Source organism: Pogoniulus pusillus, chromosome 10, assembly GCF_015220805.1.
Source record: "Pogoniulus pusillus isolate bPogPus1 chromosome 10, bPogPus1.pri, whole genome shotgun sequence".
In the NCBI taxonomy this organism is placed as follows: Eukaryota; Metazoa; Chordata; class Aves; order Piciformes; family Lybiidae; genus Pogoniulus; species Pogoniulus pusillus.
Genome location: NC_087273.1, coordinates 1,709,887 through 1,737,844, shown reverse-complemented (window position 1 = coordinate 1,737,844; position 27,958 = coordinate 1,709,887). Strand labels below are relative to the sequence as shown.

Here is a 27,958-nt window from a genome sequence, read left to right as displayed (position 1 = left end):
AACACAATGCTGCGATCATCTGCTGTAAAGGTTCTATATGAGATTATGATTCAACACAAAACACAATTCAGTGTCTGAAATTCCATTTTTAATGTCAGAACAACATCAAAAAGTAGCTCTTTCTCCATATGCAGCCTTGCAAGAAAAATGTATACCAGGGACTTGGTCCTTTCTAGTGATTTCTACATCTATGACTGCTCATCTCTTATGCACGTAGGCACTTGCACACAAACAAATGTGCTCGCAGACAGACAATATTTCATCTTGCCTTCTAACCTCCTGCTGTCAAGATATTGCCGCAGAAAACCACACACAAACAGAACTAACAGCTCCTCTTTCCCTGGCTGCCAGAATAACGTGGGGGACTCCTGTAAACCCAAGCTACTGGATTACTTTCCTTGTGCTCTGTGAACAAGCACAACTGTGAGCTTCTGCTGAGATTGCCTTTTCTGTCATGTAACCTGTTCGCACTGACTAAAGCGCCTAGAGAAAAAACACCACCACCACTTTAACTACAGGAAAAAAATACTTAGCTTTGACCTATTCCTGGGGTCATCAAAAGCTTCTCAGTTCAGCACAGAAAAAAGGAAAGAAAATGTTGGAGTAACTCAACACAAAGTGCTAAGATTCCTTACGACCTTTGAAGTGCTCTTTTATTGTTTGGGCTTTTCTTTTTCTCCATACTCACTGGATGGGATTATAGAAACGCAGAAGAACTGTTGGTGATCAAGAAAAATCCTGATATTTTAACACAGGCAAAGTCTTCCTCTGCCATCAGTTTTGCCTGGTTATGCTTAATACCAGATCTCTCAGCTGAATTTAACCCAAAGAGATGAAAAGATTCAGAACTGTTCTAACTCTCTACTTGAAATATTGTTGGAGTTCAGTGAATAACTTTTCAGCTGATAACATTTTGCAGTACTCCAAAAACTTTCTTTCCCCAAGTTTAGTTCATATTTCTGTACAGCTCACAGATTGCTTTTTGTTTAAGGAACAGGCAAACAGCCTCAAGGCTTGGCCACAAAAGAACAAAACATAGGCAACAGAGGTAAAAAGCTGACATCGAGAATAAGCAGTTTGGATTTTCTATTAACAAAATGAAATTTCAAAGCATTCTGTTTATTAAAGACATAGAGGCATAACAACAAGTCATAAACCAAACATCTTCACAGTCTTTAAACATAACAGAATTGATATGCAGAGTTAAGTTTCACTGAGCACGGATTTAAAAGATGTATTTCAGGTTTGATTTATAGTCCCTTTAGACCAACACCTCCAACGCTCATACACAGTATTTTGGCTGACCCAAGCAATCAACAAGGACTTTGTAACGGCTCTAACAAAACTCCCTCTTAAATCAGTTTGAAATAGTCATAAACATAGAAACCATTTAAAACAGAGCAAAAAGGATGCGTTCAGTGGAATCTAAGCAAGTCTGCTGGATGTACTGAGAGCAGGAGATTCAGTACATAGAGGTAGCTCAGTAAGGGTACTTGCAGTGTTCTGACTGTTTAGCATTGACACAACCACTATAAGTTACTGTTGCTTGAACTCTTTCTCGATATGCAGAAGCCACGAGCACTCTTCCTGGGCTTGGTGCTTTGCCATTCAAAGCCAACAGAAAGAGTGCTCCATTTTCAGGGGTGAAGTCTTTATATACTCTGGATGTTCAGGTTTATGAAAAGAGAACAAAACCAAATTGTCCTGAGCCTGGACTCTGCTGTGAGCAGGGTTTTTAAGCTCAAAGGATTTTTTTTTCTCCCTCAGATGAAGCCAGTTCTGGCTAGCATGCTTAAAGGGAATCTTGATTTGGCCCAAGAATACAACACTATCCTGTCCAGTTATCTCACAGTCTGGCCTGTTGGTGGGTCTGACTGTGCCATCTAGGGATGCACTGATCAAAAGGCTGAGCTCAGTTTTGATTCCCTTTGCATCGCTGGCTAGTGAGAAGTGAGCACAGCCCAGGGGGGCACAGGTGGTGGGCAGTATCCCTCAGTGCTCCCACCCGCTCAGTGTGCAGAGCTTGATGCCCCTTTAGGGAATAAAAGAATTCAACTTGCTGCCACCTCACATACCTTTGTGACATGCTTATTTTACTGGTGATGACAGTTCAGAACAAGGTGACAACACTGTCAGCTCCCAGACGGTGACAGCGCCACCTTGCTCTGACTGACCACCAGGTAAAGCACCAATGAGTGCTACCAGATTATCTTTCTGGTGCTCTCAGGAATAGTGCACTGGGAATAGCAGGCCAGGAAACCCAAGCACACCGTTTCTCACTGAGGCAAAAGGATATGAGTTTCATGTGCCTATTGCCATGCAGAAGACCTTTAGCTCCTGTAAATGGCTACAGCCTTCTCAGAGCTGTGACATCTGCTAAAGAGTCGCTCCCAGATGTTGGCACTCTGTTGCAGCATTAACTGCAATGTCAAGCACTACACACATGAAACTTCTGCATTTATATTGATCCCCCTTTGACCTATTTTCTTCATTCCTTGCAGCCCTTGAAGGCACAAGTGCCAGCACCACACTCACACACGGGCACACCTCAGTGCCAGGACTTGGCTAGGCTTCTGAAATCTTACCTGTTTAAGTACACGTCTGCGCCCCTTGCACTTCAATGCTGCTCTCAGAAACAGCATGCTGTATTCTCTTAATGTAAGCTTGTTTAAAAGGTAACATTTTATGCATTAAAAAGTTGTGACTGATTGTCAGATTAGCTGAGGGAATGTTCCTGTTGCTATAAGGATTCTTTTAATTGGGGGAAAAAAAAAAAATTGTCAACTTTCTGGTCCTTGCAAGCTATTATTCATTACCAGTGCAGAAAACTACAGTAAAGGCTCTGTTTCAATATTAGCATCCTAAATTCTGTCACTGCAGATCTCCCTGCATTGCACTGGGGGAAGGAAAAGAAAGAGGAAAAAAAAGAAAACCAAAAATCCAGGGGTAAATGATAAAAGATCTCCTAGCTGCAAACACAAATACTTCACTCACAACCCAAGCACCAGACCAGTTCTTTGAAGAAGCTTATGAGGCATTTAAGATATACAATGGCACAATATCATACAATGGAATTGAAAGAATTTTTTGAGAAACCATTACCTTTGAAGGAATGTCTAGACAACTGTGTCAACAAATGCAAATAATTCATGCTTTTCAGCTTCTATCCAATGGATGGCCCCATGCTGAGTATACACAAACTCAGAAGAAAAAGGCATGTCACAGTCGTATGACTGGGGAGTGTAACAGAGTCACACAGAAATTCAAGTCAATCTCAAAAAAACCCTTCAGAAAGCTCTTGCCCAGGGTCAGCCAGCAGTGGGACAGGCTTCTGGCCACTTGGGCTGGTTGAAAACAGAGGTGCACCCTGGCTTCAAGGAGGGGCAGTGGAAGAACTGACAGCTCTTAGTCGTGACCACTCGCTCAGGTACAAAAATAAAAACTACAGAACTCCAAAATACTGTACAGCCTCTTGCAGTAACCAACAAAGTGGCTTCTGGAAACAACAGTTTTGCCAAAAATGCATCTGTAAGGCACTTAACTGGTATCTTTTTAATATATATATATATAAAAAAATAAAATATGCACTGAAGCAACATTCACAAGTACCCAGCTGTCTCAATTGTCTGTGTGTACAGTATAGTACATATCTACATTCACTGTGACACAGGCCATCTCCAGAGTTATACCTTCACCGGTGCTTTGGGCTGCCTGGTTAACTTCTGTGCCTGTGGACAGCAAACAGAACAGTCACGACTTTATGTTCCTGAACACACCCGACAGCAACACAGACCCACAGAATGAACCAGGCTGGAAAAGACCTTCAAGATCATCCAGTCCAATGCAACGCTGCGTGCGCTCTGGGGAGGCTGTGCCAGGAGTCAGCATGCTGCTGACAGGCCACACGGGGCTTGGTGCTGAAGGTTCTGTCTCTGATAGCCCTTCACAACCTCCTCATCTACAGATAAGCCTCAACAGAGCAGCCAGAGGGAAGAGGGCTGCAGTGCCGGTGAGGGAAGCAGAGGTGGGGCTCGGATCTCTTTTAGAAAACAGCTATTTGGATCCCACTCAAAGCACTTGTAGCACAGACACAAGAGCTCCTGACCCACTTAGGGAGAGGCTGCGAAGACATTTTCTGCCAACACTTGTGTGTTCCCTGGCCTCCTTCCATATGGCTCACAGCCTGCTCAGAGTACAGTCACCACTGCAGTGGTGGACATCGCACGCTGATGATTATGTCTGCCTTCCTTTCTGAGAAAAGCTAAGAAGAAGCCAAAGCACATCAGCCCAGAGTGATCTTGTGCCACCTAATGACACTGCAGCTCCAGCCTGCTCCCTAAGGAGGAGAAAAACCACGTGCCTTTGCTTGACGGCAGGGCCCAGCTCTGTAGTCCCCACAGGGCAGCTGAGCTGTTCATTTAGCATTTGACAGAAGTTCAGCTCGCTGAAGTGCCAGGTGTGCATGCTTCTAGTTTGGCAGGGAGCAGCAACTCCAACTTTGGAGGCAAATATGAGTGGCTTAAAAGTTGTCAGGTTTTCAGCTGACCTGTAGTCACTCTGAAAGATGTCTGCTGTACCCTCTGCAGCACGAAAGCTCACTGCTTTCCTCTGCAGGACAAGCTGTTCCGAGAGGGAAATGAATGAAATCTGCAGATGCCTGAAATCTGGAACCTCTCTTTTCCTTAGCCTTTTGGGTGAAGTGCCTGTAGAGTGAGAGACGTTATCATTTCCAGCAGGCTGGCTAAACAAGCGATGTGCAGTCTGAGAGATGTCTGATGGCTCTTCCTTATTGTAGTTATTAACCTTTAATATTGTACATTTAAAGCTCGTAAGCACTGCTTGAAAAACGCTCCAGCACAAATGTAAACTCTTAAAGAAAAACAAACCACTAAAAAAAAAACCAAACCTTTAAAAATAAATAGGTTCTATTCCCCTCCGAAACAGCAGCTTTCAGCAGCACCAGCATTTAGCTACTGTTCAATCCAGCTGCTGGAGATCAGTCTTTTTGGGCATTATTCAGCAAGAGACTTCATCCCACCTTTTGTTTGGGGAAACAATTGTTTTTAACTTTGTAGTCTGGCAGGTGCTGCTGCCATATTTACAAACTAGAAATACCTCAGTGCAGATGAAGCTCTAAATATTTAAATGCAATTTCATACCACCAGATCACATGTGCTATCATAATTAAGTAAGGATGTCAGCGTAGCTGAGCACTGTGACTGGATAACCGTCTCCCCCTGCAAGAGAGATGCCAAAACGAAGCCAAGGTGTTTATAGAAAATGAACATCAAGGGTGATGATGACATGTTTGTTTTCAAAGGGGGAGACCGTTATCCACTCACAACATGCACTTCTGTTACACTTATTACAAGGGTACCAGACCCAAGCTCATTGATTTTTTTTTCTCCCAAAGAGTAATTAAAATAACATTTGTGAATAATACAGAAGACCAACTGAACAATCCCCCAAAGTGGTTCCAGTCACATTACAGCCTGATTAGCACGGGAGGTTTATTTGATGCTTAATGAATAAGAAACTAGCGCTGGTGAACTGTAAATCTCTCCAGTACTGGTTTTCTGATGCCCTGTTTACAGGCTGCCTTGACTTGCACCAACTGACAGCAGCCTCCAAAGGCCATTAATGCCCCCCATAGATTGGGGAGAACTGGATGAGCTCCAGCCCCACTCCTGGTCGTGGCAGCAGAGAACAGTGAGGTGCTGAAGAGAAGGCAGCATCGCAGTGATCGTTCTGTCAGCGGCTGTGACAGTGTCAGCTTTCAGTTGTCTTTCTGCAGGAACAGCATGGAGTTTTCATCACAAGATCTCCTGATGATTTCTGATTTAAAAACCCTCGTGCCTTTCAGCCTGATGGAAAACCACATGTGATTCTCAGCTTTCCACCTTTGGCTACTCAACAAAGTACAGTTTCTAGGCTCAGTTCCTGAAAATTCAGACTTTCCTTGCTTTTTTACAATTCACCTAACCAAAAGTGAAGCCATGCAAAAATCACTGATTTTGGGAAGCCATTCAAGTGAGCAAGGCGACTTTAGTGGAGAGTGAAACTCATAAAATAGTAGCATGCTGGGGGGTTGCCTAAAATTGCAGAAGGAGGTTCTCTACTGACAAGTAAAGAATGCAGAGCACTGGTGGTGCTGAACTTCTCACAGTAGGTCACTTAAAACGGTTATCCAATTCTGCCTCAGCTGCTGCAATTTCTTCATCCTTGTTATCTCCAAACATTCAAGACAGCACCAAAATCAGCTGCATGGCCTAGCTTTCTCTGAGGTGGCTGCTGCTGTTCTGAGACCTAAGACCACTGCAGCTATTTCACGCAGATCATAGAACGGCTGTCGGTTGTCAGTAGCTTCAATGTGGACTGCGACAAGCACCTCTCGAATCGGTTACATCGATGCAAAACCCTTTAGGTTATAGTCTGTAGCTGGCATGAAATGTGGTGCAGCAGCCCCCTGCAGACATTCTGCTATTGGGAAAGGGTCACCCAAGTAACAAAATGAAAGTTTTAATCCTGCTGCAGTTGCACTCAGAAGGTGCCCTCCTTTTATCCTGTTTCTCCAGTCCCCATGCCAGTGGGCAGACCTTTGTCACAGCTCCACAAACGAGACCCAAAGCTGTGATTACTGTCTAAAGATTCTTACTGGGCATCACTTGAATTCTTGCTTTCAATTCATTCCTCATTTGAACTAACTGTAGCTCTCTAACTTCAAGATCCAAACCTTTTCAGAGCCAGGAGGGATAAAGTTGAGCATTTTAAATTTGATACTACTTTGACTACCACTGGCACGAAGGGAGCAACGACACAGAAAAATCCCTACCATGGGATCTCCAAGGAGGAACCTGAGGAGTTTAGGATGTATTTAGGTATTTTTTTCTCCTCAAAGCACAGTTCATAAATGGAAACCAGTAACTCTTACCTGTTGCCTAGAAACCATCCAAGATTTTATTGTTGGTACTAACAGACTGCCAAGAAGAATCTGAGCTGGGTGATAAATCAGTAAGGGGACGGAGATTAAGGACAGGTGTTCGTAACCCGCAAAGACGATCTTCAGCATCGGAATTCCTGCAGGCAGAAGAACAGGAGGCAGACTCTCACCTCAGGCTCTGAGCATCAGATAGAAGTAAAGCACTGTATGCTGCATTGATGTTTCACCAAAACCAAAACCCAAAACAAACCCAAAGGAAACAAATGAAGACCCATAAATTTTAGCTGAAAAACCCAACCCAACTCAACCAGCAGGAACAAGAACAGAGAAATACACTGCAGAGAAAGGTCTGGGGCAGAAAGGAAAGAGCAGGGGAATGCCATAAAAGATCTTTTCTAATCTAATTTTCTAATTCAATAAGACTTGATATGAAATACCTTCTGCTACAGCACGGCTGTTCAGCTGCTGAGCAGACCTCTGTACTCCTTATTTACTACTCCCTCTCACTGTGCTCTGTTTTGGGTGACTGTCCTCCACCCAACCTGCTCAGCCCCTGCTTGTAACCTTTCAGTCCGTTCACCAGTGGAGGAGGATTGTGTTTTGCTGCCATACAACTTGCCAGTTGATAACCTTCCTGCTTTCACTGATCCATGCAGCCAAGGCAGAGTCAAATACTCTGCAGGTGAGTGCTTGTGTTAGAGAATGAAGTGCTCTGCTTCTGTGTGTTTCAGAAGAGATACAGCATGAGAGAGAAAAGGTTTAGTGAACTTAAGTAAGCAATCTGAAGCGATCCTGCCTATGAAGAGTTCGGGAGCAACTGGAGTAGAGAAGTTGCTAGGTGCTGGAAGAAATGAGTGCTAAGAGCTGGAGAAGAATAATTTTGACTAAGAGCTTGAATCTGCACTCAGCACTGCTACATCTATTAGACATGTCTGTGCATAATCTTCCCCCTTGATGATGGGATATGGAAAGCACAATTTGATTTAGCTTTGCAGTAAGGAAGCTGAATGTCCTTCCTTTGAACATGTTGTTCAAAATGATCTGTTTCAGCCTTGGAACTTTGCTACCATGCTCCACAAAGCATAGGTGTAGGCAGAACTTGCAACCACCTCTGTCTTGCTAGACCAGAAGTTTGTAGTTGCCAATAAGAGCAGCTGCATTTTCTCAGGAGGCCCCTGAGAACAAACTTTCTTTTCTCCCCCATCTTAAATGCCATCCTAGGAATCTCCTGCCAGCATCAGCCTTGCAGTGAAGCAGACTGCACACAGCTTTCACAGAGTTCATCAACAGCAGGGATGGGAATGGAACAGATCCAAAGTAACTGAGACATGCTTTAAATGAGTATGTTCTCTGAAAGAAAAGATGAGAAGTTCCTGCCTAAAAGGTAAATTCTCTAGAGGAAAGCCATTTCAGTAAACTAAGAAAAGGAAATGGAAGTTGTCAAACATAAATAGAAAATACTATAATTAGTGTGACAATATAATTAGATCACTGGGTGAAAAGAGGTTCTTAATTCACAGCTTGTTTAAGCATGTGTCACAACAACAGGTTCCTGTAAGCCACTAATGTGCAATTAAAGTTGCTGCTATTTACCAGGAAAAACTGGTGAAAAGAGGAAACCACAATAATTTTGTGCAGGTGCACATTAACTTAATGGAAAGAAAAAGCCTTGTTGCCTTTCCATGCATTTTCTGATTTCCTTTTTTAATCCCAACTTTGCCAGTCTGCAAACCTCAGAAAATATTTCATGACAGAGATCTACAGACTCCAGGCACAAATGCTTCTGGCAGCAATATTAGCACAAAGCTGAACAAACCACCAAGGGTTTTATTTGTTTTTTAAAGTGTTGTCTGAGCTGGTTTTGGTAGCAATGCAAAGTAACTGCAAGCATCAGTAGGACTGCTGATGTTTGCCAAAAGCACACAACTCATGCAGATTCCCAGTTAGGAAATCTAAATTATTTTAAGAGTTACTTCTCTCTCTCTTTGAAAAATTAAAAGGCTGTATAATGATATTGTACATAAACAGCCTTACTGTGTGAATGTGTGTCCTGGATCTGAGCTGGCCCAACACGGCAACGGGTGCAAGTCAGCTTATGTCTCTTCCTCCTCCAAAGAGAGGAAGCATGGTACCCAGCTGGGTGAGGAAACAGCACCTCAGCTGACCAGGACTACAGAGCTGTAGCAGAAGGGAGGAAGCACTGAGATGTCCCACAGATATCCCTCACAAACAACATCCTTGGTATTCCCAGCTTTTAACCCCAAATTTCCCTCTACTCCTTTGTTTGGCTATATTTCTCCTAGTGCTCCTCGATGTTCCAATCTTCCTCCTTGCTCTTTGACTTGGGTATTAAGAGGCCTCTTTCCTTGTTCTATTTTCTCCCTTCCTCCTTTTCCCTCCTCCTCTCCACTTCCTCTAGTCTGCTTGGCTTTGCTTCCCAAGACCATTGATTCTGCTCACTTGCAGCAGTGTAAATTTTGGGTACTTCCACTGAAAGCACTGAGCCCCACCAAGTGCAGGGCAATCGAGGGAAATGAGGTGTGTGACACGGAGTACATTTAATTTCCCTCTCTGCATCCCAAGTCAGCTCATTTCAGATAACTCTGCAAACCTGGGGAAAAGCTAGCAGGAGAAAAGCTGTTTATCTGTGACCTTCTACAATGGCAAGGGAGACTGTGAGGACTGCTTTCACAGGCTGGAATAGGAGAGCCCTCTTTGGTCTCTGTTGCTCCAGGGTATTCCAGTTTGGCTCCAAGGCTGTGGTTCACTAACCCTGGTCCAAGGCCAGTGTTTCTCTAGTAGCCTGCTGAAAGGTGTTTATCCTTCCCCCAGCCTAACCTCCCACACCCTCCCCTTTCCCCTCTGCTACCTTCACATTTCTTAAAAGGCCCATGAAAATATTATGCTGCACTTCACTACATTTAGTTAACTGTAAAATAATAATAATAAAGAACTCCTAAAAGAGCTGGAGGTATTTTTAAGAGAATTTAAATATAGGACTCTTTTCATCTAGCTATCACTGCAGTAATATAAATGAAGCAAATTAATTTTAATGCTCCAAGGTACTGATTCTGTGTCACTGTCACTGACAGGATCCAACCAGACTTTATGAGATGGCATTTGACTTTATGGAAGTGAGCACTGTGCACGCATTTACAATTTTACAGGGACTTTAAGCTGTCATGCTGAAAAATGTTTATAAAACATTAATCAAAAAATGCCTCTTTAATACAATGCATTGTCTGAGAGATGTTAGAAGGCACATATTGTAAATGGATTCTTTTTCTGACTAAAGTAATTTCTACCCAAAGCCTTTCCCCACTGCTATACAAGTACACAGTGTGGAGAGATAAAGAGCACTTTCTCAGCACATTACTACCTGATCCAAACACTTGGGAAATCACTAATGTACAGCATGCCATATTTCCATGTCACACATGACACATTTGTCTAAAATTACCCAACAGAGTTTGACATTGCAGCATACTCCATAGCAGAGCTTTCAACTGACATCTGCCAAGTAAGAACTTCAACTAGGAGCTTTCTTCTTCTAACAAGCAAGTAAGAGTTTTCTTTTATCCTATACCCATGATGGAAGTGAGAAAACAATAAGTACTGGAAATCAGGGATTGTTTTTTTTCCCTTTCCTCTTTCAGTATGTTTATTTTATGCTTGCTGAATGTGTAAGCTTCCCTTAAAGCACCGTTTCATCATTTGCTGTTTTCTATCACATTGCAGTGGGTTCAGAGAACCTAACGGAACATTTTTATCACCACTGACACCCAGGCTATTATCTCCCACACCCAAAGCAGAATTATTGCCAGATGCTCTACTTACATACTTCGCTGTATAGGTTTTTCCCCTTCAATGTCTTCATAACAAACAATTTATCCTAACCCTTTATTGCTTACATTACTGAAAGATGTGAAATGCTGCAGCATTTCTTCTTAGGGAAGGAGGTTTGGGGACGAACAAAGAGGTCATTGGTAGGGCTATGGCACCACCGGGCATTCAGGCATCGGAATGCCAAATGACCCTCACAGAGAGGCTCTGGAGATGCTCTGAAGAAAAGCCTTAGCCTCTGGATTTTCAGATTCACCCTTCTGCTCATCTACATAGTTCAGAACTCTTCAACTGCCATGATCTTCAAGAGCAACAGACCAAACGAATCAAGTGTGTGATGGCATCCTCTGTGACACTCCTCATGCTACCCTCCTTCTGCAGGATCCTCTCAGGGCTGCATGTGAAGGGAACATTGCCAGGTCAAAGAGCTATTTCTTTTTTCTTCCACTGAGAAAGGGCCTGTAAAGAGGGCCATGAGGGGCGTATATCACATTAAAACCCTCCTAAGCTGCCAGAGCAAGGGAGCTCTGAGCTCATCCCTGCAAAGACAGGTTGTTCATGCAGATAGCTACCAGAATGGCAAGATGCTCCTACTCTCTTGTTGGAAAACTTAAGGGCTTCCCTGATTCTTCCCAAGCAAATCACATTTCTGTAGTTAGTTTTGATGAGACAGAAGTTTAGAAGCTCTGCCTGTACTCCATGAAGGCCAGGGAGGAACAGAACTTGTCTCTCACCCTTGTTCAGACAGTTAAGACACACTGAGACCACAACAGATCTTTGGCCAGATTAACTGGTTTAAGATTCTTTTTCCTAGATCCATTCCCTCTCCAAACATGCCCTCAGATTAATAGTATTTCCATCAAAGCAGTTTGTTTCAGCAGTGGGAATAGCTGAACAGTATCTGGCAATCCATAACAACACAGATATTTGTTTGCAGCTGAGCATTCCTACTTCAACTGAAGAAAGCACCTCCCAATGTAAATCACATCAGAGGGAGGACAGATTAATTGAAGCTGAGCCCCCCAAAAAAAGCCAAGTTCCTCCCTGGTGAAAAATGCCTCAGAGGAAAATTTGGTAGTCCTTTTCTAACCCCATTCCAGCTGTAATTCTGAGAGTTCTGTTGCTCTTGGCCTTAGCCAAGAGATCCTAAACTGTAGAGTCATTTGAAATCTGCAAAGGAATTAAGGCTGAGAGAAGGTAATAGATATTTGCTCCTCTCCTGTCCAGAAGCAAGTAACAGTGTCAAGGCAAGAGCCCACCTGCAGTGGCTGGACAAAGGTTTACAGTACACAATGATTTGTGGCACATTTGGTTCAGTTGCACCTTGGTGATGAAGCCAAACACTGCCATGGAAATTCCCACTGCCTTTCTGCCCCATGCATACTGTACCAAGACTTGTGCTTAAGATATTCTTGATGAGGAAAAAAAAAGACTTTTTTTTTTCCTTTTCCATATGTTTTCATATTTCAGGTCAGTGATAACTGTAATGGAAAAGCAAAAAACAGGCTGACAAAGTGGTAAAAGCAAACATCTGAGGGGCATGTTTTACAAGGGACTGATGGTGAGACATTAAGGGAATCTGGAAGAGCTGTAGAGGAAAACTGCAGCTGCAGAAAAGGGACTCTGAAGAGCTGCAGAAAAAAAATGGAGGGCTTGGAGGTCTGCATGGACCCTCACCTTCTAAACCATTTCCAGCTTCATCCCTCTCCTTGGGAAAGAGCACAGTTTGACCAGAATATTCAGCAAGCCCCCACATGACGTTAGATGACTCACCTCTTTCAGAGGACTGAGGTTACTGGGAATGCTGAGATTTGGTCACAATATTTGACACAAAGTCACCCCAGAACGCAAGAATCTGAGCCCCACACCATGTTGTAAAACCCTGGACTGGTTTAACACTTAAATAAAGGAGAAGGAGGAAGAGAAATGAATGAGAAATAAGATAGTTCTCTTGCCACAAAATCTAACAGTAATGAAAAAGAGATTAAAACCTAATATGCTTTGGCTGCTTTTACTAACTTTTGTTCTTCAGGTAAGTGGCTCACTACACTTATCCCCCAAAACAGCAGCTTAAGTGCAGTGTAAGGACAGCTACCAGAACACCTTGATACTATCAAAGCTTTAAGTAAATACAAATGTAAAAGGTGTGAGGGAGAGAAGGAAAAGTGCAGTTTGTCTGTTTCAGGGTTCTGAACGGGTGCACCCAGATTGGAAGTGATGTCTGATGAGCAACACAGGCAATCTGACCAGCTGCTAATCACCAACAACTGAGGACTTGTGCCTCAGACTCCCAAACACCTCCACCTGTCTGACAATATGGTAGTAGTCATCAGTTAGAAGGGAATTCAAGAAAGAATTGAACCACCATAAGTCACATTTTAAACGTGACTCATCCTTAAACTGACACAACAATGCAGGCATGGCAATGTTGCAAGCTGATCCTCACACTTGAGTGCTTGCTTTATTGCTTTGGATATCAGCTTAGTTTTCATGACATACTAAAGGCATGAGGCAAATTCTTCCTTGGAATCCACCTGCAATATCTAAACTATGAACTTTAAAAACCTGCCTTCCCTTCTCTACAGTTTTTGGAAAGTTTAATAGGTTAGACACACTAGCAAAAGGAATTCTGGACAAAGAATACCCTAAAAACACAGAGCAGAGATTTGATTCATTTGATTATTTCACTGAACATTAGCTGAGGCTCAGATTTCTCAGCATTGAAGTTCTGACTACGTGAATTTTATTGACACATATTGTTTTAAAAGCCATTACAGGACTTGTTTTACAGTTGTTGTTATTATGTTTGTAAAGACAAGTAGGAAAGTTTTTATGCTCCAAGCTGTTTCCTCCTATCTTTTCATCAGATGCCACTTTTTTAAAGCTCTTCTCCTGAAACCTCACTGCAAAGGCAGAACATGATACAGAAATTCATTATGGATGGCAAAGCAAGAAAATGCTTCTTTTTAAAGCAACAAGGACAGCAAATGTATTTGCTAGGAATACTTGCATAATTGGCCCTTTAATTCACTCTTCACCTGGTTTCTGTGACCAAGCACAGCAGAGATGAGGTGAGCAAAGCTTTAGTGCTCCAGCCACCTGGGAACAGCTCACTGCCTAGAGATACTGAGGCATACTTTTTACTGGTCTGAAACTCTGTGGTGTAGACTTATATGCCTGCAGTGGTCTTGGAAGCTTCTTGAGGAAGATCCCTCCACCAGATTCCCAAGGGCATCCAGCAATAGGAGATTTCTGCATTTTACTGCTGCTGGGGATTTTTCACATCTTTGCAGCCACAGTTTGGGAAGTGTCTGGAGTCAGCGGCTCAGACTGGCTGCCAGGAGGTGCGCTGAGAGCAGCAAATGTAGATGCAACTCTCTCAGGGAGACTCAACATCATCTTCGATACTCACCAGCTTTAGCATGGGTGACACTTGTAGCCTCTGCCAGCTTGAGGTAAGAAAAAAGAGACTTTGAGTCCTGTCCAAACACAGCTCTTCCCCAGGGTAACCTGTCAGCTGGCTGCTGAGCAGAATGGTACTTTGGCAAAGGAGATCAATTAACATGAACTGGTTTTGCTGGGGAGGGAGGGCTCTCTTGTCATGACAATTTTACAGATGGAGATGTGTGTTTATTTCTTTTATTACTATTACAAAGAGGCAGGAGCTTGCTGTCACTAAAGCCCTGCAATCTGGTTTTAGTGTCTGATGCAATTTCATGCGTGTGTCTGGGAAGACACACGACCAAATAAATAATTGGAGAGGTGCAACTCTGAACTGACAATTGTTATTCATCGATCTCTTTCTGCAAGTCGAGATTGAGAGATGTAAGCTTCAAGTGAATGAGATCTCCTGGGTGAGATTCTTCAGTTCAAACACAGTAAACAACTGTTGTCCTCTGATGCACATTTTAGTACTGCTGGAGGCAAACTTTCTAAATATTAATAAAAACCCTACTACTGGCAGAGTATATAGATGAAAAGGAAGCCCTGGGAGCTGGTACAGAATTTCTTGCCACATTCTCAGTTTAATCAAAGAAGCATGCATTTCGGGTCAGAAAGGAAAGGAGATTCCCTAATTTACTCCAGTATTTCCCCTTCTGGAATCAGAGAGGGGCCAAAACTGAGCAAACTGGAGTAGGCTGTGAATCTGGTGATTAAGAGCCCAGTGTCCAAAAGCTGTTGTAACTTGCTGGACTGTGCTACGTCCTACCTTCAGACTGACCTGCCAGCACATTTCCTTCCTGAGAGCACAGTCTCTAGGGATGCTCTGCTCTGAAGGAGGCAAGCAGGGTGTGCTTGCCCAGCCACGTAAATGAGTAGCATGAGAAATTCATTAAGAGAGATGCTCTGGCACAGATTATCAGAGTGACCACAGCCTGTGCAAGCAGAAACATTCCTGTTATTCCAAACTACAGAAGCCTTCAGTCTAGGCTTGATTTTGCTAACATTCTGATATGGTAGCTCTGCTGGAAGGAAGCACTCTTCGGGGTCTGCTGAGAACAAAGACATGCCAATTACATAGCAATAGCCTGACAGGTAACACTGTTTGGTAAGAACCAAGTGTTGGAAGACTGCTGAGCTAGAAAAGCAAATCCACCTGCCCTCAGGTGGGGCTACAAGATGCTAACATGAGAGAAGTGCAATAGGCCCAGGTGCTTCTCCTCTCCCCACAAATGTAACATGAAGCCCTCAGTTCTTACTTTCCAGAGGCAGAAAGAGGACAAAGAGAAAGGGAATCACAGGGCAGAAGAAAAAGCACAGCCCATCACTTGCTGCTCTTTGCAAGCAGATTCAGGGCTGAAAGGAGGAGAAAAACTTCATTCTGGCCCAAAGAACTGCAGTAGCAAAACTCATTAAAGGTTTTAGCAGCCACTAAGGCCCCTGGGATGTCAGATGTTTTTAACTTTCTGGTAGTAGTGAGTGGTGCATACTGACCCAGAAATGGCCTTCACAAGATACTCACTCTCGCAAGCATATTTCTCCCAGCAGCTTCCCTTCTGCCCTCAGGGTTGGCACCCACCACTTCTAGGCAGAGGAGCAGCCAGATCATTTTCATTTACACTGCTCTATCAGACACTTGAGGAGGAAATGAGACTAAAGGTCTGTAAGAGGTAAGAATATATGCAAATCCAAGGACCAATCTCACCGAGAAGCATGACACAATGCCAGCAGTAACATCTCCTGTTCAACACTCACAAGACAATTCTGAAGGCAGAAGAGACAGCAGCAAAAGTCTTAACTCTCAAACTTTCAGAGCAGAATTAACCAGGATTATTTGCTAGAGCTTTATGTGAAAGCCAGAGAAATTATTCACATGTTTATAGCCAGTCACTGTCAGTACTTTGATGAATAATCACCTCAGAGGACAGTTCTGTGCCAGGAGCAGAGAACAACCACTACTTTTCAAAAACACCACAGAGGGTAGCTTGAATACTCACTTAGGGCAATGCACCTGCTTCTACCATCTTATTTTCTGTTACAGAATTAAGAGATGGCTCCTTTTTAAAATCAAAGGGATCTACATTTTAGCATTTTCCAAATGGAACAGGTGATAATCACCACCAAATCAGAGGAGTCTCTGTTCCATTAGTACAGCACTTCACAGACTTTGGGAAAAAAACAAATGAGGTAAAGGCCAAGCTAACACTAAGCAAATACATTATTCATCTCTGAAAAATCTGGGAAGGAGCTATCTGCAGAATACATGAACAAGCTAGAGATAGCTGTGAGCAGACTGGAGCTGTATGTGAGCAGGATGCTGTCACCCTGTGCAGCTGGGGAACCGTGGGGAAGACATGGGCTGATTAATCCGTAGCCCGGGTGATGTGCTCCCAGACAACTGAGTGGTCTGTGAATCTTCTTGTGTGCTGCAGCAGGCTTCTAGGAATTGTTTCAAGTACAGACTATCAGTCCTGGACTCATGCAGTAAGAAGCTGAGCACTGAGAAAATAAACATGAATGAAATTAAAACCAAGAGAAGAGAAAGCCAGCCCTTTGCCTTTTACTTGCCAAAGAACTCTAGCATTTCCTGAAAGCACTTCATAGCTGAGGAACTTTGATCGCATTGCTCTCAGAATTCCATGGTGAAAAACTGCTTCACTGACAAAGCCAAAGGAGTTAAAAACACACTCTGCATCACAAACAATACCCTGGGTTGATTACAAGGTGGAGTTGGTTTTTGTGCCTTAGGTTTGGTTTGGCTTTTTTACCAATTTGCTGTCCCTCAGGACTAATCTCTGTACTTGTGGCAGCCCAAATAGGCAGCAGTGCTCTGTTTGTTGCCAACAAGATAACTTTACATAGTAAATACAAAGAACAGAAGTGAAAATAGCTGTTGACGATCCTGCATTTTACCCCTGGAGCTAGCAACTCTCTCTCTCTCTCTGTGGAACAAATGAAATAACGTTCTGCACTCAGCTGCAACTTTTGTGTAAGTGCAAGCAACAACTGCAGCGGTTTTTTGGATGAGCCACACTGATAGCTTTGCACTTCCTTCAGGCCTCGTCTCCTCTCACTGAATGAACTCCAGGGAATGGCATCACGTCGGGCTTTCCAGATGGATTATGTGAAGCCATAGCTCAATGTCATTTTCAATAGCAAGGCTCATAATTAAAGGTCAAATAGTCACTTCATCTGCAATCAATCAATAGAAGAAGTACTAATACTAAGTACTAATCAATCACTGGCAAATGCACTAATAAAAGCCATGCATCAAACGTCGGCGGATGTGTGTGCTCACATGTTTTCTGCATATATGTGAGTGGGAGAAGGGAGAAAGAGAACAAAGTGTGGGTGGATGTGCCAGAGGGCATTGTGAATGCTGCATTTATCTTTGCTCCTTGTAAGCTCAGCTCCCGTTTCACTCATTAAGTGAAACACAAATAAACATTAGTTTTTCTGCGTATGTGATGCACTGTCCTCAAAATATCCTGCCAAAGCAGCCCCCCTCCCCCAACCGGGCAGGAACAGCAGCTTGTGCTCCTAAGAAAGAAATGCAGAGGCACCTAAGCCTGTGTCATTTGTCCTTACACAAACATGCCCTGCACTCTGATCTTTGAGACAAAAACTGTGTCAACTGTTGTGTCTACAAAATAAAACCCAGCATATGGGAACAGCACTCATCTCCGTGCAGAGCAAGCACTTACTCATGGTTTCGACAGTGGAAGTGGCAGTTGGCCTCATGAGCATGCACTGCATGGGAATTAGTTGGTTTCATAATATGGTGTGGGAGAAAGTGACTTATAAAAGCCTTCTCATGCCTCTCCTATTACCACTTCTAAAGCTTTAAAGCTGTCAGCTCTTCTCCCACTTTAGTCAGTGCCATTCTAAGCTCCCCAGGGAACAGGCCAGACATACCTATTTGGAGTTTCACCTGCCAAGCTGGGAGAAATCAGTTTCAAAGTGAAAGAACAAGTGTTGGGGGGTCATTTACACACCACCGCTGCAATCCTGAAGACGAACAAAGCAGAGCTCCACAACCGATGTGATACCAGACCCTGAGCTGTGCTTGTGCTTTCAGACATTGTAATGACAGAGGGAGAGGGAACAACTGTCTGCTACAAGACAACCGAAGGGTTTCTTGTCACGCAGCTCACAGGAAACACCTCTGGACAAGTAGAAACGTGACAGAACAACACAAGAAGAAGGGGCCACAATGCCTACATCTGTTCTTCTTTCTGCTAAGATCAGGGTGGGCAAGACTGTCCTGTGGACAGATTTAGCTGATCCTTAAAACCAAGCTAGATCTATTCTGCTCCTTCCTTCAGTGAAGGAATAGCACCTCGAAAGTTGCTCCTTTAGTTCTCTTACAGGAGCCAACAAGGCTTCTTTAGAATACAAAGGAGAGCAGACTAGCAGAAGAAAACTGATCTGGCTTAGCTCTCTGCACAGGGTGCAGATCAAGAACTGCTGCATGATGACACTCAGTACAGTGTGTAAACGAAGAGTCCCCTTTTTGGGGGTGTGATGGCAAACCTCTACAGGACATTCACTGTGCTTATTGTCTCAGTGTCACAGCACGCTGCAGAAGTATTTAACAGCATATATGCAAAACTGTTTTCACTGGGGAGCAAAGGGGAGACCTATGCCTTTGTGTTGCTAAGCACGAGCAGCTTCTTTTCTGTAATCACAGCTGTGGCCTAAGTTTACAGGCACCTCCAAGCAGGGAGTATGTTCTGAGTTACCTGTGGCAGTGCTTTCTGTATGTACAAGTGTAACTGTCCTCCTGAACACAGTCTCAAACTCCAATTTCATAGAACATTCGGCTGAGAAAGACCTAATGCCATATACTCTATGTTCTGCTCCAAGGCAGGATCGACTTCAGTTATCAAGTCCCTGTCTGAGGCTTGTCTGCAGTGACAGGAGATTCAAGACATCAAGGTATTCTAAGCTAGACAGGTTTCCCAGACTGGTAGCTTAAATCATCATCAGTGTAACAAAAGCCTTCCCTTCTCAAAGTTTTTGCCTTCTTTGCATCAGTCCTTTATGCATTTGAAGATCACTACTGCATTTCAGCTGCCTTCTCAACAATCCCAACTGTTTCAGCCTTCCTGAGGGCTCAGATTCTGAGGTCTATGATCATTCATGGCACTCTCCTCTGATCTCTTTCCAGTTGGTCCACATTATTTTTTAATTGTGGAGCCCACAACATCATGCAAGTGTCAAAAGCCATAACACTCTCAAGCCATCCAACTTTTGCTGCTTCTCTGCAACCCACAGGGCCTCGTGTGCAAGGCAATTAGCTTAGTTTGGCAAGACACTCATTTGACAAACCTATGGAGCTGTTACTTGTGCCTTTGTTTCTTCCTACACTCTTAAAATACTTATCTGCTTCAGTAGTTTTCCACAAAATGAAGACAAACTCACTGATCTCTAATTCCTCATCCCCTCCTCATTTCCACTGGGAAAAAGAGGCTTTGTGTTTGCCTTTTTCTTGTCTTCCAGGAACTCCTTCACTTCCCACAGACTTTCAAGGGCACTTGCTAACACTTCTGCAGCACAGGCCTGGCTGAAGCAAAGAACCCTGAGATGAGTTTCACTGACAGACTGACTGGGAAAGCAGGCCACCTCAGTCCTGACTTGCGCTTCCCCCATTTCAGACTGAGTTCTTCCCTTTGTTACTGACCCCAGCTGCGTTTCTCTGTGGCAGGTACAGGGGGCACATATTCAGTCATGTGTTTTACCAACTCCATGTTTTCACAGCTCACAAAAGGGTAAGAAAAGACTCAAATACTGACTGAGTGTCATGGGGGAAGCAGTAGCTTCCATTTGGCTGCGGGTAGGACTTAGGGAATTTCTCTTATTATCACCAAGGGGTCACAAGTGACAAATAATTCTGTGATGTTTTGATAAGTGAATGCTAGTAAATAAAACTCCAAACTGTCTGCAGACCTGAAGTGAACACACAGACGTTTGGGGACGTTAAGCAAAAGGCAGTCCTGTCTGTCTGTGACTTCTGGGTACTTGTGCTTGGAATTTTCACTTGTACCTCCCAGCTTTTAGGGGTGAGATTTTACTGGGGCTGGGCAGATCTACCTTACAATCTTTTCAGTAACAAACCTGAAATGTTGTCAACAGAGCAGATAAGAAGAGAAAGAACACCCCAGCTTTCCATAAATAAGGTGCTCTTGCTGTACAAGCACTACAATCTCAGCTGAGAAGACTGTTGTCTGCCCTGTCTGTGCACAAATTTCATCCTGCTATTAGTATCACACTGGTGGCATTACTTGTCACACTAAACCCCAAACCATTTAAGCAGAAAAGCCAGCAACCAGCAATTTTCTTGTTTTGAACACAGCAAGGCATGAATGTTACTGTTGTTTTGCTTAAAAGCTTATCTCCTGACTTACCTAGAGTGAGGGATTTGTGTGTGGAACAGAAAATGATAGCCACTGTGTCTGCTGGTGTGAAATTAGAGTTATCCCTAGAAAAGAAAGAGTTTTAGTAACGTCTGATAGTAAAAACCTTTTTAGAACATCATTGATTCAATAGACTACTTGGAGCATCCAGATGCACGTTGGCGGCACACTGATCAGGTGTAGTGACAGCAGTAACTCTACCTACAGATGAACAGTACTGTTTGCTTTGTTTGGTTGTGTTTTGGGTGGGGTTTTTTTTAAAAGCAGAATTGTTTCTCAGCTGTGGCAAACTCTCCAATGAGCAGAGAGGAGGAACAGGAATTCTGAAGACCTGGTATGTAGGACACAGCTTTACTCCAGCCAAGGTTACTTTTGCAAGCATGTTCTGTCACAGCAGCGGCCAGCCTGTCTCTGTGACTAAAGAGAATGACCTACCATTTCCTTTCCTACTATGTAGTGCTAACAAAATGCTCAGTGTCTACACTATGAGCACTGCTTACAACATGGAGTTATCTTCCACTTTAAAAAATCCTGCACCTAAGGCTTTACACACTGGGAGTAAGACCAGGAAGGGTGGAAAACTGACAAACAGAAAGAAGTACATGACTGGTCAGCAGATCCAGTCAACTTCAGTCCAAGCTGGGAATAATTTTATGAGATTCCAAGTATTTAGCACATTGAGTCAGTTACTACTTATGGCATTTCAGATTTTACAGTTGGAACATATCTTCCCCCAGGCTAGATCTAGAAGTTCAGAAGTTACCTTTAAAATGCCTTCTACGGTCAAGGTATGACCTTAGCCTGGAGAAATTTCCCTGTGGCACTACTAAAAAAGTGGAACTAACATAAACAAATGGAAGCCTTCTTTGTGGTTCTGCCTTACAGATGTTATCATTTACATAAAGCATGTCTGGAGCCTGCTGTACTGCAGCACTTCCCATTCAGCAGAGTGCTGCTAAGACTCCAGTGACCCTAAGTGAGAGGACAGTGGTGAGCACTCTGCTGTGCACTCAAGTGATGCCCTAAGCCACTGGCTGACAGCATTCCCACAGCACTGGGCAGGGAATGTACGACTGTGTCTTCCTGGTGGAGATCTAAGAGGGAAAACCCAGCTCTACCAAACATTAGCTCAAGCCAACTGTCTTTTAAGAACCACCATATAAATGTAACAATTTGACATATACAGAGAAGAGTGAATTGCCAGCCCAGCAAATGTATCTTGAGATGTAAAAAGTCAAACTGAGTTCTCTCTCTCATATGTCATCAGCATGTCTGCAGGGCAAATTATACCTTCAGTGACATCTGTGCAAATCCATTTTTTTCAGTGGATGAGGTATAGCAGTGATTGATTGAGATTTAACAACTCTGTAATTAACACACAAGAAAGGACAGAATTCAGGTCCTGCTCTCTGAGCCTATGAAACTCTAACAGAGAAAAATGCAGCAAGGACAATACTGAAACACCAAAATGAGGTCACCCCTATTCAGAGAGCTGCTCTCACACATTTGCATAAACTGCATCACCCAAAGCAAAGATACCACACAAAACAAACAGCCAAAAGTTCTGATTCAGCACACTCAATTACCTTGTGGAGAAGAGGAAAGTCAAAAACATGAAGCTCATCTGTATAGAAAATACTGGAAGAGAAAGAAGTTAAAATTAGACTTGGAGCACAGAAGTAAAGCACATTTCAGCCTCTGCAATTGCTGCGTCTGTACTTCTTGCCCCGTACTGCAGGTCAGAATCCAGGCTGGACCACATTTAGAAAGATCCAACAACAGGCAGCCTTTAAAGACTAGAAAACAATACCTCTCCTTGCACTGAAGAAAGCCAGAGTGGCTGCACAAGTTCTTCTGAATCCAGTATCTCTGGACACAACAAACGGCAGGGGCATTCACTACTACAAGCTGCACATCTGCTTGCGCTAGTTTTGCTTATGAGGTTGGAAACATAAAATCTCTCAGAGTGAGTGTATTACTCTCCCGATGGATGATCACTATTAGGAGATCATCACAGATGTTTTGATTCCCTCTGAGACAAAGTCTAGCTCCTGAACTGGGTAGTGTACACCAGACAAAGCCACTTCAGCTCAAGCTGAGTCAGCTTTGTAAGTGTGGGTGGTTCCTGAGCACCCTGAAGGGAGCTCTCCTGACACCCACGGGGGTTGTGGGATGCACAGAGCCCATCTTTGGCGTACAGAGATGTGGGGAGAAGCAGGCAGCTTGCCTGCTGTGCCAGCTAGCTGCTGGAACTGCAACAACTGAGCACTGTGCCAGAGAGCAAGAACTGCCCACAGAGCTGGAGGAGAAGCCCTGGGACCTGCAGAGATCTCTTTGGGCTTTGTGGGCTACTGGGGAAGGGCCTCCAGCATAGCCTGGGCTGGGTCCTCTCTCTTTTCCTTGCAAAGCTTGTGAATGCAATAAGGCTAACATGTCCCACAGGGTAGTGCTAGCCAAGACAATACATCTGATTTTGACCCCAGTTTACAACTGGGAAACACGGCAGAGATATTAGCTATTACTGGTGACATTTACCACCCTCTTACATACATTTCCAAGGATGTATAAATGTCACCTCAGCGTGCACTTAACCCCTCCCTCGTGAACTAAGGCAGCCATCCATCGTCCCTGAACCACAGTTGTTCTGCAACCACCTACATGAATTTAATATGCACAGAAAAAGGCAACCTCTTAATACACAGCATTCTGGAAAGCACTAAGCAATGTGTTGCCACCAATTATCCCTTGTGCATATGTTGCTGTGGCTACAATATTAACAAAGATTATATAAAAACATTAGATCAGCAGAAAAATAAAGGCAGTTTCATCTCCTTGTGCTGATTTGACATCCTGATAGATCACAAGGGCCACAGGGGTGGTACAGGAACTTTTCTGGACTACAACGTGCATATCCATCCTCACATCTTCCCTGGCTTTTGGGTTTATAAATACTTCAGAACAGGAAGGTCTAACACATTTTTAAAAAGAGGTCTAATATGTTCCAAGCTGTTTCAAAGCTGATGCTGATATTCTCTCTCTGAAACTCTAGTCCTGCACACAAGAAGTGATTTTCAGTGCATTGCACTGTAGGTGGTCTATAGAATCACACATGGCACAAATGCAGTTGGATCACAGAGAAGTAAAAGAAAGAGCAAGGCAGGCAATGGAAGCAGCCACTCTACACCACCTGTCCAAGGCAGATGATGCCTTTTTAACTAAAAAAGACCTTCCAGTATCTGAAGGGGACCTACAGGAAGGCTGGGGAGGGACTACTGACAAGGTCTTGTAATGACAGGATGAGTGGTAATGGGTTTAAACTGGCAGAGGGGAGATTCAAACTGGATGTTAGGAAGGGGTTCTTAGCAGTGAGGGTGGTGAGACACTGGCACAGGTTGCCTGGGGAGGTGTTCAAGGCAAGGTTGGATGAGGCCTTGAGCAACCTGTTCTAGTGGGAAGTGTCCCTGCCTATGAGACACTGATTTCACTCCACACCCTTTCCCAAAGTAGCAGTCTGCACAGTAACACAAAATGACTTCATTCTGAGTTTCTCTGCATGTTAAGCCAGAGTTGAAAATTTCCCTATTCCTCCTTTTACTGCCAACCCTGCATTGACTTAAGTGCATCTGGGATGTGGCCCTTCTGAGGTGCCTGTGCTAACAAGTTATGTCTTCCTCTTGGAAAGAGCACTCCTTAGCAAGGCTTCCTTCTTTGCTTTCAGAGTATTTACACAGTAGCATTTCTAATTCCATACACCTGGAGTGTTTGGTAATAAAAAAACCCTGCCAAAACTAGGATAGAATAAGAACTTAGCACAAAGGGCAGGGGCAAATTTCCTCCTGACTAGTGGAGGCTGGAATTATCAGAGGTACATTAAGCAGTGCATGCACACACGCTTCCAAGTAGGAGATGCATTGAATTCTTGAAGTCTAACAGTTTCAGAGTGTATGGGATGTGATTTATAATGTAGTGCACTGTAGCTGCCTCTCCTCTAAGCAAATTGGAATTACTGTCTCTGGATAGTCTAAAGCAAGACAGGAATTCCCTGCTGGAAGAGGAGACAGTGGCTGTACACCATTGCCTTTCCCTGGGAGGCAGTGATCTGCAAGTGTATTTTTAACTGATGGCAAAGATAGCAGCAGTCTGCTCTCATACTCTGCAAGGGATGTGCTCATCTACAGAGAGAAATCAGCCCACTGGAACTCCCAGCTAGTTTCTGGGTTCATAGCACAGTAAGAAAAAACTACTTAGAGTGCTTCCGAGTAACATCTCAACCTCAAATCCTCCCTTTCTATTTGGACCACAGCACCTGCAAATTTATAGTTGCTGAATAATAAAGAAAGAGAAAGGTCACCAACATTTGGAAAGTAATACTGTGTGCCCCTTCAGAAAGGTAGAACCACTGAGCCATCTTAGGCACACCTAAGGAACAAGATTCATCCCTTTCTAAATGCTTACTCCATCTCCTAAAAGCATCCAACCCCTAAGAAATGTGGGATTTGGTTTACGAGATGCACTAAAAGCACAAGCTCCAGCCCCATCCCAGTACGCCCACAGCCTCCTCCTTTCCAGTACATGTAGCTGCTTCCACACCTGAAGCACAGCTACAAGAGATGCTCTAAGGCTGCACTTACTTATGAACACTATTATGATCAAGCTGAATTTGTCAAGGTCAATATTGGGGTTGGCGAAGGTATCACAGAAGGTTGTGTAGATGATCATGAGGAGCACGCAGCTGCTGATAGCACCAAACGGAGGCTTCTTCCTTTCAAGCCAGTCCTTGATGTATCTTCGGACAATCTGAAACACAGAAACCAACAGGTTGCCTCTTTTCAAAGATGCAGGGAGCCAAGTTGGGCATCACAAAATGAATCTGACAGCGGAAAGACACAAAGAGAAGAGAGTCATTTGGATGACGGCCACAGTGGATTTCAAAGCTTCCCTGCCACACAGCTCTTCTGCTGGGGAATTTAACATTTGTAGTGCAACTTCCACTGGGCGTCCATAATGAGAGTCTATTTTCAAGTACATTCAAACCCATCCTTAATCACGCCAAATGTTCTTTGCTAGCTGTCACCGAGACATGCCCATTAAGCCTCCCCAAAGTTTATCTCCTCTGCTGATACTAATGGATGTATGTAATTATCACAGTCCCCTTTGCATCAACAGACAATTCCAAGTGCAACTTTGGGAATCTTAAAAATCTGACATCTTCAGGAATTTCATGACGGGAGATAATCGAAAGTGATCCATGGAACATGTTAATATTTAAAGAGCCAGCGATGCACCAGAAGTTTTTAATTAAATTATAACTCAAGCTTGAAAAGCAAAAGTGCATGTGTTGTGGGAGCTTAAATAATTCAGGCTCTGAATATCTGGAGTTTCTGTAAATCCAAAGACAAATGCCATTTGCACGCTCTCAGAATACCAGAACTAACACACCAGACCCAGGAAGCCGACTGGACTTAGCAGAACTTCTGCACTTGCAGGAGGGCAGAACCCAAAGTTGGTTTGCTCAAATGTTTTTGAGAAGCAAGCATAAATTTTAAAGTAACTCCAACTTTCAAATGCTGCCAGGCACTGCAGGACCAAGCCTCGGCAGATCCAGTGTGTCTATTTCAGCCCTGCCTGGGGAGTCCCTTCTACTTCTCTTTATATGCTTTGAAAAACACAAACAAACCCTTTTTAAAGCTTTCATCATACAGCTGTGACTTGTGTGAATTTTTCAGCAATCACATTATCTTGCCTGATTTCTCCTGAGACCTCCTGATGTTCTCTGTCACCATTATCTTTCAGAAGTACTAGCACCAGATCCTGAAACTTTTCTACCTAAAGGTGTCCTTGCTCCCTTCCCATAGCAGTGCCGTCAATAAGCGCCACTCACTCTTCAACACCACACAAGACTTTAGAGCTATTCGAGATGGCCACCAAGATGCTTAGAGGGCTGCAGCAGCTCTGCTATGAGGACAAACTACAAGAGTTGGGGCTCTGCAGCCTGGAGAAGAGAAGGCTTCCAGGAGACCTTATAGTGGCCTTCCAATATCTGAAGGGGACCTACAGGAAGGCTGGGGAGGGACTATTGACAAGGTCTTGTCTAGAATCATAGAATCAACCAAGTTAGAAGAGTCCTCCAAGACTATCCAGTCCAACCTATCACCCAGCCCTATCCAATCCACCAGACCATGGCATTAAGTGCCCCATCCAGGCTTTGCTTCCCTGGGCAGCACATTCCATCAGTGTGCCCAGGTGGGCAGCAGAGCCAATGGCATCCTGGGCTGGCTCAGGAGCAGTGTGGCCAGCAGGACAAGGAAGGTTATTCTGCTCCTGTGCTCAGCACTGTTCAGGCCACCCCTTGAGTGCTGTGTCCAGTTCTGGGCTCCTCAATTCAAGAGAGATGTTAAGGTACTGGAACATGTTCCGAGAAGGGCAGCAAGGCAAACGAGGTGCCTGGAGCACAGCCCTGTGAGGAGAGGCTGAGGGAGCTGGGGGTGTGCAGCCTGCAGAAGAGGAGACTCAGGGCAGAGCTCATTGCTGCCTACAGCTACCTGAAGGGAGGCTGTAACCAGGTGGGGTTGGTCTCTTCTGCCCGGCAAGCAGCAACAGAAGAAGGGGACACAGTCTGAAGTTGTGGCAGGGCAGGTCTAGGCTGGATGTTAGGAGGAAGTTGTTGTCAGAGAGAGTGATTTGCATTGGAGTGGGCTGCCCAGGGAGGTGGTGGATTCACCATCCCTGAAGGTGTTGAAGCAAAGCCTGGCTGGGGCACTTAGTGCCACACTCTGGTTGATTGGCCAGGGCTGGGTGCTAGGTTGGACTGGATGAGCTTGCAGGTCTCTTCCAACCTGGCTGATTCTATGATTCCATGAACGTCAAAAACCCCAAAATTAACTCAACCTATTATGCCCTAAATTGAGGTCACACTGGGGCAAAAGAAAAGCTATGTAAAGCCACCTATTTATTTATGGTTCTTCCAGGAGATCTGTACTGAAAGTAAGCAGATGTTGAAGAACAACAACGATGGTTCCTTGTGCTACAACACAACTTCCACTGGAGGTATTGACTAAGTGAGCGATGTGTACATACATGACAACACTAAGTGTATATACCTAATTATCACAGGCTGAGAGAAGAGAAAGAAATCACAGATTTACACTGAAACTGCCAGAGCATTTCCTCCAAATCCTCACTTGGCTGCTCTCTTGAAACACCCACCTCTGCCTAGTCTGCAGTTACTATGAATCCAGCACCATAAGTACCTGCCTGGCTTCTTACCCAGCTGTGGTTGTCTTTAAAATTACATGGTCAGATCTGGAAGAATTCAATT

The 27,958-nt window shown here is 44.0% G+C and overlaps 1 protein-coding gene across 8 annotated transcripts in view; it reads right to left on the bottom strand.

Annotated features, from left to right (window-relative positions):
- Positions 1-66: 66 nt before the first annotated feature.
- Positions 67-27,958, bottom strand: part of SLC10A7 (solute carrier family 10 member 7) — a 126,651-nt gene continuing 98,759 nt past the window's right edge. For 5 of the 8 annotated variants that reach the window (XM_064149453.1, XM_064149455.1, XM_064149461.1 and 2 more), the window contains 5 exons: positions 25,272-25,437; positions 22,227-22,278; positions 20,632-20,705; positions 6,932-7,077; positions 67-3,728 (listed from right to left, as the gene is read on the bottom strand). In XM_064149453.1, coding sequence (XP_064005523.1) covers positions 3,684-3,728; positions 6,932-7,077; positions 20,632-20,705; positions 22,227-22,278; positions 25,272-25,437 — 483 coding nt within the window. In that variant the 3' untranslated portion in view covers positions 67-3,683. Of the gene's footprint in view, positions 3,729-4,786; positions 5,865-6,931; positions 7,078-19,655; positions 19,791-20,630; positions 20,706-21,930; positions 22,006-22,226; positions 22,279-25,271; positions 25,438-27,958 lie in introns of those variants that run through there. The other 3 variants (XM_064149454.1, XM_064149456.1, XM_064149457.1) reach the window with 3 other exon arrangements.